Raw genomic sequence first — 14,714 nt, 5'->3', positions numbered from 1 at the left:
TTTTAATGAAGAGTTGTACAACTCCAAGGATTCACTGCAGATTCTTTTGTCTGGCATACATAATTCCACATTAAAAATTACAGAATTTGAGTGCAGGTAAAAGCACATTTACAACTTACTTTGTGAAGGACTGCTAATCATGACCCACTGCCTCAGTGAGTTTCGTGAGTAAAAACCTGGTCCAGGTGGACTGTATTATAGAGCCTACCTGGACAATGTTTTCATTCACAAAATTTTAGCTTAGATGGAACAATGTAAGCCTAATTACAAAAATGATAGTTTGAGTCGCGTGTTCTCTCAAAAGGCAAGGATACAGGATCTACAAGAGTAGACAGTTTATATAACAAAAAAATCTCAGATCTGCCCAAGAAATGAAAGAGACTTCCTGAATAAGTTATGTGGAACACTTTTAAGTTCTCCCATAGACTATTGAAACAGTAATTTGTCTTCTTTAGCCTCATCAAAAATGCAAATTCATTGAATGGGTCACGAGGTAGTGATTTTGGAGCCACTAGGGCTGATAATGGTTGCAGTTGTTATTACAGAAACTGGTTTAGTATCACCAGTTGATGTTAACGACAGTCTTACCATCTGTCATATAATTTTTAGTTATTCACAGCACAGCTATATGCAACTTTCTCTCATATTTTTAAACACTGTCATTATCAGTTATTAGATTGTCTACTTTCTGAAATAGTGGGATATTTTTTGCTATCTTCAGTTTTTTTGGAATTGTGTAAATGTAAAGAATGATGGAAAAATGTTTGCAACAAGGTTATTGTCTGCAGTGAAAATAGTTTTGCAGTGCTTTTTAGGGTTGAAACTGAACTAATTTTGTAGCTTTGATTCACTATGACATGGATGTTGTAAGTATGTAGAAGCCAACCAATTCTCTCATCAAAGTGCCTGTGAGGCCAGCTATACAGGGTGTTACAAAAAGGTACGGCCAAACTTTCAGGAAACATTCCTCACACACAAAGAAAGAAAATATGTTATGTGGACATGTGTCCAGAAACGCTTACTTTCCATGTTAGAGCTCATTTTATTACTTCTCTTCCAATCACATTAATCATGGAATGGAAACACACAGCAACAGAACGTACCAGCGTGACTTCAAACACTTTGTTACAGGAAATGTTCAAAATGTCCTCCATTAGCAAGGATACATGCATCCACCCTCCGTCGCATGGAACCCCTGATGCGCTGATGCAGCCCTGGAGAATGGCGTATTGTATCACAGCCATCCACAATACGAGCATGAAGAGTCTCTACATTTGGTACCGGGGTTGCATAGACAAGAGCTTTCAAATGCCCCCATAAATGAAAGTCAAGAGGGTTGAGGTCAGCAGAGCGTGGAGGCCATGAAATTGGTCCGCCTGTACCAATCCATCGGTCACCGAATCTGTTGTTGAGAAGCGTACGAACACTTCGACTGAAATGTGCAGGAGCTCCATTGTGCATGAACCACATGTTGTGTCATACTTGTAAAGGCACATGTTCTAGCAGCACAGGTAGAGTATCCCATATGAAATCATGGCGGTGAATCGAGGAAGTACAGTACGTACTGACGAAACTAAAATGAGCTCTAACATGGAAATTAAGCGTTTCCGGACACACGTCCACGTAACATCTTTTCTTTATTTGTGTGTGAGGAATGTTTCCTGAAAGTTTGGCCGTACCTTTTTGTAGCACCCTGTATTGTGTGGAAGTTCCCCTGACATATGATGTGTTGTTCGATGTGGTCCCAGAGATTTTCAATACAGTTCCAGCCCCTGAGGACTTGTGAATCAGCTTAGAAATGAAAACTGAAATACGAGAGAAATGGGTTTACACAGTATATTTATATTGTATGGTCATAGTATGATTTGGACAACAGCACAGTGGGATTGGTCAAAGTGGTATTGGAGCAACAGCCCAGTGGGATGTCCATCTTGAATCTCTTTGCTAACTTTGTAGTGTGATGAGAAGTAAAGGGGAGATTATGCTTCTGACTTAGTGCCCTACAATATCTGTTTGTTTGCCTTCTGTTAATACAGGTATCTTCAAGCTGTGATGGAACAGCAAGAGTGTGGTCCCTGGACACACTAGAGACAGAGTACACTTGGCAATGTATTCCAGTAAGCAATTCTTTCTACACAACAGAGGTACTCTGTCGACCATCTTGGCAGCCTACCTCTGGCCGTTATTTGGCCTTACCTGAGGATCGTAATGTACGACTGTATGAGCGTGCATCCTGGCGAAAGGTGGCGTCACTGGGAGATGAGAAGGCAAGAAAGGTTAGTTGCTTGTTGTTGTTACTCCATTGGTGGCTCATACTGATAAAATTGTGAAGAATTATTACCTAATAAAGATAAAGAATTAGCTTCAGGCTTCAGAGAGGAAAAATGAACAGCTTGAAAGCACCTTATTATTTTTGAATCTTTTTGACAACAATGTGCCAGTCTTGAATGTGGATCACTGAATTTTGTGTGCAGTTTTCTATCATCTGAACTCCCTGTGGCCAGATGGTGGGAACAGTATTGTGTTGCAGATGACAGCCAGCAATCTGAGTTTATATTGCAGTGTACCATACATTTGTAATCAATTTGAGAGGTTTATTTCAGTAGACTCTATCTGTAAATTGAGAAATTTGCTCTGAGATCATATCAATATTGATATCATACTGCACTGTTCTTCTCAGAGGTTTTTTAAAATCAGTTTTTTAGTAAATATTGGAAGAAGGACCTGTTTTGGTACTTAGGTTTTTTGTTGAGCAGAGTGTGCAGCCGTGATGTGAAGTGTGACAGGAATGTCAACCTGTGTCTTGGCAGATATTTTTAAGTAGCCAGTGGGAGACAGCAAGCAGACAAATTTGTTTCATAGTGATGAATTTAAGACAATCTCTTGTGTCTCATTGTAAACATAACACTTGACGTGCAGTGTATTTGGGAATAGTAAGGGTGGCCGGACACCAGTGGCAGCTAAGCATAACTGTAAAACTCACATGCTTTGGTTGCAGCAGTTTAAACCAGGCCATCTTCTTCCAACTCAGTGACAACCTTGTGTTTTGCTGACTGTTCAAAGAAACATCAAACAACATAGAGTGCTTTCAGTTTTGCTACTGTAAATACGTAATCTGTTTTGTATTGAAATTCTGAGAGAGAACATTCTGGGAAGTGCCAAATAACATATTACTTCCATATATGTCTCAAGAAATGAACACAACTAGAAAGACAGGGACATTGCACCATTTGCAACTAAAACTGGAAAGGGGGGGGGGGGGGAAGATAGTGATACCATAAGTACCCTCTGCCACACACCATAAGATGGCATACAGAGTATGGATGTAGATGCAGACGGTTACCTAAAACCACCACCGAGTGAGGTGGCACAGTGGTTAGCACACTGGACTCGCATTCGGGAGGACAACGGTTCAATCTCACGTCTGGCCATTCTGATTTAGGTTTTCCGTGATTTCCCTAAATTGCTCCAGGCAAATGCCAGGTGTGTTCCTTTGCAAGGGCACGGCTGATTTCCTTCCCCATCCTTTCCTAATCCGATGAGACCGATGGCCTCGCAGTTTGGTCTCTTCCCCAAACAACCCAACCCCAACCTAAAACCATCATCCTATTTCCTAAGTGAAACTGACAAGTCACCAAAGGGTGAAGTTGAGCTAAAGCATCCAGGCCTGCACTGACCCTCATTTTATCTACCAGCAATGCCTTTGCTGCTCCTGCCACAATGCTTCAGTGTCTCGCTTGTAAATTCTAATCTGTGTTTATGGACCAGTAGTTACTCCAAGGTGCTCATTGTTTACTATTTTTAGGCATTATTTGCCTCTTAATTTTTCTCCTATTTGTATTTCATAGAAATTATGATTGTTCATCATTATGTTTTAAATATTTGACATATTTGTTATCTTTGTTTTCTGAGCATCTTAACTCTTTAAATGTAGCTGCTGTCATGGCAAGCCTAATTTCATTACACTTTACAGTGCTATGAAGTTCATATACAGGGGATAGGCAAAATAATGTGAACACATGTACTTACTTGGGAACGGCGTATTAATGAGGGGTTGGACCCCCATTTGTCCATAATACAGCTGCGATTCTTCTTGGAATACTGGCATATAATGATTGTAAAGTCCGCAGTGGAATGTTGTGCCATACTCAGATCAGAACCTCTTCTAACTACTGTAGTGACTAAGGAGGCGGAAATCTGCTCTAGACTCTGTGCTCCAGTACTGTCCACAGATGTTCGATAATGTTCTAGTCCAGGGATTGTGCTGGCCAGGGAAGACTCTGCAGTTCAGCTGTGTGCTCCTCATACCACAATTGTACTGTCCTGTCTGTGTGAATGGGTGCATTATCATCCCGAAATATAGCATCATCGTTGGGGACGACAATTGAATCATGGGGTGCACCCGATTACCGAAAATTTTCACATAATTGTTGGCTGTAACACAGCCTTTGAGGGTAATGATGGGAACAGCAGAATACCCTGACATGGCTGTCCACACCATCACACTTCAACCGCCATGCTTAACCGTTGAAATCAGGCAATCAGGATTGTAGGCTTCTTTTTGGGGTTCTCCAGACTTAAACCTGGCCCAGTGTTGGAAATAATGAAAATGTTGACTCGTCGGATCATATGGCGTGTTTCAACTGATCAGCCGTTCAGGATTTGTGCTCCTGACACCATGTTTTATGCTTCTTTGTGTTGGTTGTCGTTACTAATGGTTTTGGTATAGCAGCTTGTCCATGAATATTCGCTTTATGGAGTTCTCAGCAGACAGTGTCCATAGATTTAGGGTCTCGAAGATGTCTATTGAGCTCTGCAGTCACTTTAGCCACTGTAGTTTAGTGTTGTTTTGACACAATTGGTGACAGTGTACGACCATCTCTGTCGTTTAGTTTTGATTTGCACCCACCATTACATTTACACGATGATGTCTTTCCATGTTTTTTGTAGACTGTCATGATAGTTGAAACAAATGTTCTTGAAACATTCACTAAGTTGGCTATCTTGCTTACTGATGCTCCCCCCCCCCCCCCCCCCCCCAAATCTGCTCTCTTTGGAACTGTATTAGATCTTTCATTGCACATTGACTTTGGCCTTTGAATGCAAATAGGAAGTGTGCACTACTCATAAACAACCTGCACTGATGCCTAGTTCGTACTGAACATACACAGTCTACTGCGACAAGTGCATTACCTGCGTTGTTGACCATCAGACACAACCATCCCATTACTACCACTGTTCGCATTATTTTGCCTATCCACTGTATGTGGAATAATTATTTCTGCTCTGGTGTGTTACTTTTCATTTTATGAAGTAAGCCATATAGACATAAATTTACGTAATGAAGCAGTTAAACGAATGACTTAAGAGTTTAAAGGTATTAAGAGAGGTAACTGAGTGTCAAATTAATATATATTAAGAGTACTCTTTTGAATCGGTGATGCGACCATTTTATTACGCAACTTTTAAGGCAAATTAGAAATACTTTGGAAACCCATTATTATAATGTAGTTTCCTGTATTTCATGGAACATTCTCACAATGAGATATCTGAAGGACACTCAGGGGTACAAAATTAAAGATTAAACCTAGATATTAGCCCCATGTTTTTAAACCATTGCATTACGTATTTCTTTTTTTTTAATGGTGGTAGTCATAGAAAAGGCCTCTGTGGAATTTGTGGTTGTGGAAGTGAAGAATTGACAGATTAAAGTTGATGATCATTGTAGAATGCTTACATGCAGACAGCTTGTCAAGTTCAAATCCCACTCTTGTAAAAAGTTTTAATATGTGGCAGAGGTTCAAATTAATGAATAATATGATAAAAGGCAACACTTTCGAATGTTGTCGTAGTCTAGTTCCTAAAGAAATGTTTGCCAGATGGAACTGCTGATCATAGAAATTGTGCACTTTACTTTATTTAATAATGAACCCAGCAAATGCTTCACAATTGCTAAGTATGTGTTGGAACTGGGTATGGGTCATAATCTTCTCCTCCCGCCCCCCATCGTTCTGTCCTCCTCCTCATCCTCCTCCTCTCTTTATCCATCACCTCCCCTCTGTGGTAGTATTATAACCATAAGCTGGTAAACCATAAATATGCCTTTTTTGTTTTCTGTGAAAACCATTTTTGAGGAAGAAAACAAAGCACCACTTTGTTGAGTTTAGAATTTTTGTTTAAAAAATGTATGTTGTGGTTGTGGAGTTCAGTCCATGCAGCGGTCCATGCTACTCTATACTGTGCAAGCCCCTTCATCTCCGAATAACTGCTGCAACCTACATCCTTCTGAATCTACTTACTGTATTCATCTCCTGGCCTCCTGCTATGATTTTTACCCTCCACACTTTCCTCCTGCACTAAATTGGTGAGCCCTTGATGCCACAGAATGGGTCCTACCAACAGATTCCTTCTTCTTGTCAAGTTGTGCTACAAATTCCTCTTCTCCCCAATTCTTTTCAGTACCTCCTCATTAGTTACTTGATCCACCTACCTAATCTTCGGCATTCTTCTGTCACACCACATTTCGAAAGCTTCTACTCTCTTCCTGATACTTAAATCTATACTCGATGTTAACAAATTTCTCTTCTGCACAAATGCTTTCCTTGCCATAGCCTATCTAAATTTTATATCTGCACTACTTCAATCACCATCTAATCTCATCATCTAATCTAGTACCCTCAGCATCACCTGATTTAATTTGACTACATTCCATTATCCTCGTTTTGCTTTTGTTGATGTTCATCTTATATCCTCCTTTCAAGACAATGTCCATTCCATTCAGCTGTTCTTCTAGACTCTTTGCTCTCTCTCTCTCTCTGACAGAATTACAATATTGTCGACAAACCTCAAAGTTTTTATTTCTTCTCCATGGATTTTAATTCCTACTCCAAATTGTTCTTTTGTATCCTTTAGTGCTTGCACAATATACAGATTGAATAACATCGGGAATGGGCTGCAACCCTGTCTCTCTCCCTTTTCTACCACTGCTTCCATTTCATGCCCCTCGACTCGTATAGCTGCTATCTGATTTCTGTACAAAGTATAAATAGCCTTTTGCTGCCTGTATTTTACCCCTGCCACCTTCAGAATTTGAAAAAGAGTATTCCAGTCAACTTTGTCAAAAGCTTTCTCTAAGTCTATAAATACTAGAAACATATGTTTGCCTTTCCTTAACCTATCTTCTAAGATAAATCGTAGGGTCAGTATTGCCTCGCGTGTTCCCACATTTCTATGGAATCCAAACTGATCTTCCCTAGGTTGGCTTCTACCAATTTTTCCATTCGTCTGTAAAGAATTCGTGTTAGTATTTTGCAACCATGTCTTATTAAACTGATAGTTCGGTAATTTTCACACCTGTCAACACCTGCATTCTTTGGGATTGGAATTATTATATTCTTCTTGAAGTCTGAGGGTATTTCACCTGTCTCATACATCTTGCTCACCATATGGAAGAGTTTTGTCATGGCTGGCTCTCCCAAGGCTATCAGTAGTTCTAATGGAATGTTGTCTACTCTTGGGGCCTTGTTCCGACTTAAGGTCTATCATGCTGTGTCAAATTCTTCACGCAGTATCATATCTCTCATTTCATCTATGCCCTCTTCCATTTCCATAATATTACCCTCAAGTACATCGCCCTTGTATAGATCCTCTATATACTCCTTCCACCTTACTGCTTTCCCTTCTTTGCTTAGGACGGGTTTTCCATCTGAGCTCTTGATATTCATTCAGGTGGTTCTCTTTTCTACAAAGGTCTCTAATTTTCCTGTAGGCAATATATATCACACCCCTAGGGATACATGCTTCTACATCCTTACATTTGTCCTCTAGCCATTCCTGTTTAGCCATTTTGCACTTTTTGACAATCTCATTTTTGAGACGTTTGTATTCCTTTTTGCCTGCTTCATTTACTGCATTTTTATATTCTCTCCTTTCATCAATTAAATTCAGTACCTTTTCTGTTACCCAGGGATTTCTACTAGCCCTCGTCTTTTTACCTATTCGATCCTCTGCTGCCTTCTCTATTTCATGTCTCAAAGTTACCCATTCATCTTCTACTGTATTTCTTTCCCCCTATTCCTGTCAATTATTCCCTTATGCTCTCCCCGAAACTCTGTACAACCTCTGGTTCTTTCGGTTTATCCAGGTCCCATCTCCTTAAATTCCCACCTTTTTGCAGTTTCTTCAGTTTTAATCTACAGTTCATTACCAACAGATTGTGGTCAGAGTCCACATCTGCCCCTGGAAATGTCTTACAATTTAAATCCTGGTTCCTAAATCTCTGCCTAATCATTATATAATCTATCTGAAACCTTCCAGTGTCTTCAGGCCTCTTCTATGTATACAACGTTCTTCCGTGATTCTTAAACCAAGTGTTAGCTATCATCAAGTTATGCTCTGTGCAAAATTCTACCAGGTGGCTTTCCCTTTCATCCCTTACCCCCTGTTCATATTCACCCACTACTTTTCCTTTTTTTCCAGTCACATTCCAGTCCCCCCTCCCCCCCCCCCTCACCCCCTCCCCCCTCCCCCCCTTCCCCCCATGACTACAAAATTTTTGACTCCCTTAACTATATGAATAATTTATTTATCACATCATACAGTTCTTCAATCTCTTCATCATCAGCAGAGTTAATTGGCATATAAACTTGTACTACTGTGGTAGTCATGGGCTTCGTGTGTATCTTGTCTACAATAAATCGTTCACTATGCTGTTTGTAGTAGCTTATCCATGTTCCAGCTTTTTTTTATTCATTATTAACCCTTTGCACTCCGTAAGGCAGACACAGGGCGGCTCTGCGCGCTCTTATTTAAATCCCCGCCGCCTGGGCGGCAGTGCACCGCAGAGATTTGCGCGGATCTCTTTGTGGAAACAATGTGGCCGCTGGCCAACAATTTGGGTACAAATTAAAACAAACTGTGTGCTTTCTATCATATATTTACGTAAGCTTTTACAGTACAAAACTTTCCATTGTGTGGTATTTTTTGAAACACTCTTCAGGGTGGAGAGCTGAGTTTCGTGAGCATGTTTCGCAGTGATACACAGTTTCACGCCTGCCACCTTTCTTTTTTCTGTTTGAGCACACTGCACAATCCTTATGCTTGTTCCCAGGACGCTTGTTGATAATGTGCAACTTTCCATTCAAGCGTTCCTCGTCATCAGAAGTTGAACGACGTCCTTGTTTCTGTCCTTGAGTTCTTTCTTCGGCAACTAATCCTCTTATAACACTTTTACGGAATGCTTTTTGAGACGGTAATGTCAAGTTGTTTTTCTCACAGTGGTTCTTGTATAGTAAATAGCTGTTTACAAGTCCTACAGATCGATCAACTCCACCCATCTTTGAAGTATAATCAATAATCACATTTGGTTTCTTTATTTCTTCCCTTTCTTTTCTGTTTCTCCTTTCTATAAGTGACACTGAGTTATTGGCTTTTGTAGAAAGCATGAGAACTGTTCGTTTATCTTGCCATGCCGGAACCATCATTTTGTTCTCGCGGAGGCATTTTATTTCGTGCTTCCTTGGATGCAGAGCTCCTTTCTTGATTGCAACTGGAAGGATTTTGCGATTGGCCTGAATCGTTCCTGTGAGATGCATGTTCTGTTTCAACACTTGTATAAAAACGGTCAGTGTACAAATGATACCCTGATTGCCCTGTAGCATTTCTGATATTAGCTAGCAGCTGAAGAACTATTCTCTCAGAAAAATTCATGTGTGGACAAATCAATGACTCAGTTGTTACAGCGCCAAAATATGGTATCAAACTGCAGATATAACCATTTGATGAATCTGAAATTACATAACTCTGAATCCCCATTTTGTTGGTTTTTGAGGATTGTACATTTTGAATAATACACAACCCTTGAACGATACTGTAGATTCATCAGCAGCTAAATACCGATATGGTCGATAAATTTCGAGAAATGTGCCAGACAAGTAATTCAGTACATTTGTCACTTTACTCAGACGTGACTGAACCTGACTGTTGACACGTCTAGCACTCGTCGGATTAGAAACATGAAGTGCCCAGAAAATTTGCACAAATCATCGGCAACTAAAACAGTCTGGAAAGAAGTTGGATGATTGTAACCATTCTCTTGAAAAAAAGTCCTGCAAGTTCTTACACTTTTGTAATGCCGTATTCAGTAGCACACCATGGAAGCGTTCCATTTCTTCCGTGGTAACATTTCTCCAGTCCCACCATGCAGAATGTTGTGGAAGTGGTGTCACTTTACATATTTTTGATGTAGCATACCTATTCGTTTCATCTGCTGTTTGTTGAAATAGGTTATCTGTAAAAATTAATTGAAAGAATCCGACGGGCAATGATGAGACAATACTACTTTCTGTTATAAAACCACACTTTGATTCGTCAAAAGGAAAATCTGTGAAGTCAGTGTCAGTGGCGCTCCACATTCGCCACGAATCCTCTGCTGAATCACTAGAAACATGCACATTGTCACTGTTTTCTTCGTCATTGTCACTCAAATTGTTTTGAAATGAATAACTATCATAATCAAAATCATTTTCACTGTCGTTTTCACTTAGAGATTGCTCTAAAAGATCTAAAATCTCTTCCTCAGAAAGGACTGTACGTGAAGAACTAGCCATTTCGAGCGCGTGGACTTGAACATAATAATTACAATCTTCGACTTAACACAGCTGCTACTGTTCGACACTGAGTTAACACTAGTTCTCCTAGATGGCAGCAATAATGCCTAGCAGACTCGAAATACATCTGAGAGCTTCGAAAAGTTGTGTCGAATGAGGCTCAACATCAGAGCGGAAAACAAATTTCGCGATGTCGAGTGGCACTCGACATTGGAGTGGAAAGGGTTAAACCCACTTCTGCATTACCGTTATTTGATTTTGTGTTTATAAAACTGTATTCACCTGACCAGAAGTCTTGTTCCTCCTGCCACTGAACTTCACTGATGCCCACTATATCTAACTTCAACCTATCCATTTCTCTTTTTAAATTTTCTAACCTTCCTGCCCAATTAAGGGATCTGACATTCTACGTTCCGATCCATAGAATGCCAGTTTTGTTTCTCCTGATAACGACATCCTCCTGAGTGGTCCCCACCCGGAGATCTGAATGGGGGGCACTTTTACCCCTCGGAATATTTTACCCAAGAGGACGGCATCATCATTTAACCATACAGTAAATCTGCATGCCGATAGCAAAAATTACGGTGTAGTTTCTCCTTGCTCTCAGCCGTTTGCAATACTGGCATAGCAAGGCCATTTTGGTTGATGTTACAAGGCCAGATCCGTCAATCATCCAGACTGTTGCCTCTGCAGCTACTGAAAAGGCTGCTCCCCTCTTCAGGAACCACACGTTTCTCCGATCTCTCAGCAGATACCCCTCCGTTGTGGTTGCACCTACAGTTCAGCCATCTGTATCATTGAGGCACACAAGTCTCCCCAGCAGTGGCAAGGTCCATAGTTCATTGGGGGGGGGGGGGGGGATATGTATAAGGAGAGAGAATATGTATGGGAGAAACAGTTTTCTAATGGTGTAAATGCTCTGCTATTGTAGTGAAAACTGATTGCAAGATAAAAATAAAACAACACACATTTACAACAGAGTAAAGCTTAGCATTTTCTTTCTGGCAATCAGTTTTAACAGAAAATATGTACTTCGTCGTTTAAAAAATATATATAGCCTTTTTTCACATTAATGTTTATTAGTGTCCCATAAAAATTTGAAGTAAATTGGTCAAGAACTTTTCAAGACTTTTGGTAACGATGGTTCCCTTTATATACTACATATATATTTGTTTATTTTAGGATTAAAGGAGACCACTCATCGAAAAGCAGAAACATTGAGTTGTCAATGAACCAACATGAAAGAAAATTTGCTAGCTTTTGGAGTTATCCTTTGAAGTCCTAGAGGGGGGGGGGGGGGGGGGGGGGGGGGGAGGCATACACACACTCCTATGCTCCTACATGGTGCGGGCTTGACTAACAGTGCCAGTGCTATGAGGGTCGTTCCGACCTTAATGCCTCCTATTTTTACTCAGGGAAACTACAGGAGATAACATAAATCACAACAACACAGTTAATAAAGCAATATTTCATTTACAGATTGCCAGTTTTCCACACAGTCACCACCATTCGTTACGCACTTTTGCCAACGATGAATCAGGGCCTGCATGCCGCACTTCAAAATCAGAACCAGCTGAGGCTAACCCCTTTCTTACAGCTTTGACAACAGCATCCGAGTCTTGAAAATGTTTGCCATGTAGTTCATCTTGCAGAGGCCCTAGGAGATGGAAGTCTGAATGTGTTAAATTGGGACTGTACAGTGGATGAGGTAAGACAGTCCAGCCGAATTTTACAATGAATTGTGTGGCCGCAAAGCTGGTGTGGGTCCTGGTGTTGTTATGTTGCAGGTGAAAGTTGGTCTTCTTCTCTGGTCTTACCCTGGAAATTCCGGCTTTCAACATAGTCAGTGTCATCTTGTAGCTTGCTGAATTGACAGTTCCTCCAGGCTCCAGAACATCCAAAAGAACCACACCCTGGCTATCCCAGAAAACTGTGCATATCACTCTGCCTGCAGACAGTTGTGTTTTGAATTTCTTCTTTGGCAGAGAATTCGAATGTCGCCATTCCATGGACTGTCTTTTGGATTCCGGGTCGTAGTGGTGACACCATGTCTCATCCCTGGTGACAATGCTATTCAGAAAATTGTCACATTCAGTTTCGTATTGATCCAACTGGTCCTGACAAATTTCCATTTGATGAGTTTTTTGCTCTTCTATAAGCATCCGCGATACCTATCTTGCACAGACTTTGCGATAACTGAGATGTTCTAACATTGTTTCCAAGACATTACAGCTGACATTTAGCTCGGCACACAGTTATCAGGTTTTTTTTCCACCGATCAGAACAGATGAGTTGATCAAGATGTTCCTCATTGAGAGAAGTGGTAACTGTGCAGGGTTGACCCGGCCGTGGCTTGTCATGCACACCCTTTTCACCACCTTGAAAATGTCATACCCATTGCCTCACATTGCTCACGTCTATTATATTGTCTCCATACACAATTAGCAAGCGACGATGGATTTCAATTGGTGCAATTTCTTCAGCAGTGAGGAATTCAATCTCACATTTATACGCATGTCTATACCAGACTCCATTTTGAAACACTCCTCTGCTGGTGCCAATACCACATACAAAGGAACCACCTGAAAATGAAAGAGGAAGGTTCAAGCTTTAGCACTGCACCAATGACATCTGGCACGGACATCCGAAGTCACCACAAAAAAATGGAGGCATTACTATGAGAGCAACCCTTGTATTTTTCAGCAGGTGGACTGGTTATGGTGGGGATAGTGTGTTGGGATGGGTAGGAGGAGAGGGAGGCAGGGAATGGAACTGGGGGTGGGTGGATAGCAGCTCGGAGGGAGCTAGCAGTTTGCTGGCTATGAAAGTGGGAGGGAGGGGTGGCAGGTACTCCGGTGGTTATATTGTAAGTGCGGCTACTCACTGAGGTCCAAAGTGGGCTGTAATTATTGTATGGCAGTGAAACTTGGTTGATGGCTTAATGTGGAACCAATTTACTCTGGAAAAAAAGTAGTTCCAATTTTGGCCACCAGGTGCAAATCTAGCCCTGTGAATTCGAGAAAGACGTATAGAAATGTTTGCAATGTAATGGATTAGAAGTGGGACGTGGGCAGAAAAAATCAAACGAGTGAGAAAGGCATAATGTTGCTTTTATTTTTAACCACCACTCACACAGTTTGTTCAGTATGGGCACAGGAGACGTTGACAAGATGCTGCATCCGAAAAATGACGTGGTCAACAGTTGCTGACAGCAGTTTCAGTGGAATCTGAGCAACAGGTTCCAGTATATTGGCCTTTAGATCAGGTCCCTGGTAAAAACATTATTTTAGATATCCCCAGAGCTAAATGTCACATAGATTCAGATCTGCCCCATGTTGCGTGAAAGTGCTGGTTTCCACACAGTTGCACTCTTCGAAAGCAGGAATAAAATGCCATACAAAGTAGGGCTCGATAACACGCAAAGTCGTGGTACACCTGAGAGGCCCTTTGGGTGTATTCTCTTGAAAGAACAGTGGACTGAGACTGAAGATGCTTTTGAATTTGACGAGTTTAATGGCTCTTCACACACAACAAACAGTTTAACAGTATCCCAAACTCGGCAGTTCTGTGTATTCATTACACCCTGTAGTGTAAAATGTGACTCATCACTCCATAGAATATTGCCCGACCACATGTCATCAACTTCAATCTGTGCCAGAGACTGAAGAGCGAATTCAGAACATTGCAGCAGATCATGAGGTTTCAGTTGCTGAATCATCTGGATGTTATACGGGTATCATTGTAAAACAGACTGCAAAACATTCCAAACCTGCAGATTTCATCTCTTCAGTAAACGATACTGTCAACCTGTACCTGTACCAGCCCATATTCTGCAATTTTGCTTGTTGACATGTCCTTGGAGATGGAAATGGGCATCGTTTGTCCACAGAATGTTCTATGGGCATGCATTGTCCACATCTATTTGAGCAAGGAATTCCAGAGCGAATGTTTGTCTTACTGGCAGGTCAAAAGGAAGCAACTTCTGAACATGGATGATTTTGTATGGCTAACAGTGCAGAATGTTTCATAGGATCTTATGCACCATGCTCACAGGTGTGTCCAGCATTCAGGTAATTTCCCATGCACTGCATATTTGTACACACCTCT

General features: G+C 41.0%; 1 protein-coding gene across 2 annotated transcripts in view; it reads left to right on the top strand.

The window, feature by feature from the left end:
- The window catches only part of LOC124777295 (WD repeat and HMG-box DNA-binding protein 1), a 209,301-nt gene that overhangs the window by 46,427 nt on the left and 148,160 nt on the right, over positions 1 to 14,714 (top strand). For both annotated transcript variants that reach the window (XM_047252646.1, XM_047252645.1), the window contains exon 5: positions 2,037 to 2,276. In XM_047252646.1, the coding sequence (XP_047108602.1) occupies positions 2,037 to 2,276 (240 nt within the window). The remainder of the gene's footprint in view (positions 1 to 2,036; positions 2,277 to 14,714) is intronic.

This window comes from Schistocerca piceifrons, chromosome 2, assembly GCF_021461385.2.
Source record: "Schistocerca piceifrons isolate TAMUIC-IGC-003096 chromosome 2, iqSchPice1.1, whole genome shotgun sequence".
In the NCBI taxonomy this organism is placed as follows: domain Eukaryota; kingdom Metazoa; phylum Arthropoda; class Insecta; order Orthoptera; family Acrididae; genus Schistocerca; species Schistocerca piceifrons.
Note: the sequence above shows the minus strand (reverse complement) of the source record. Positions and strands in the feature narration are given on the sequence as shown.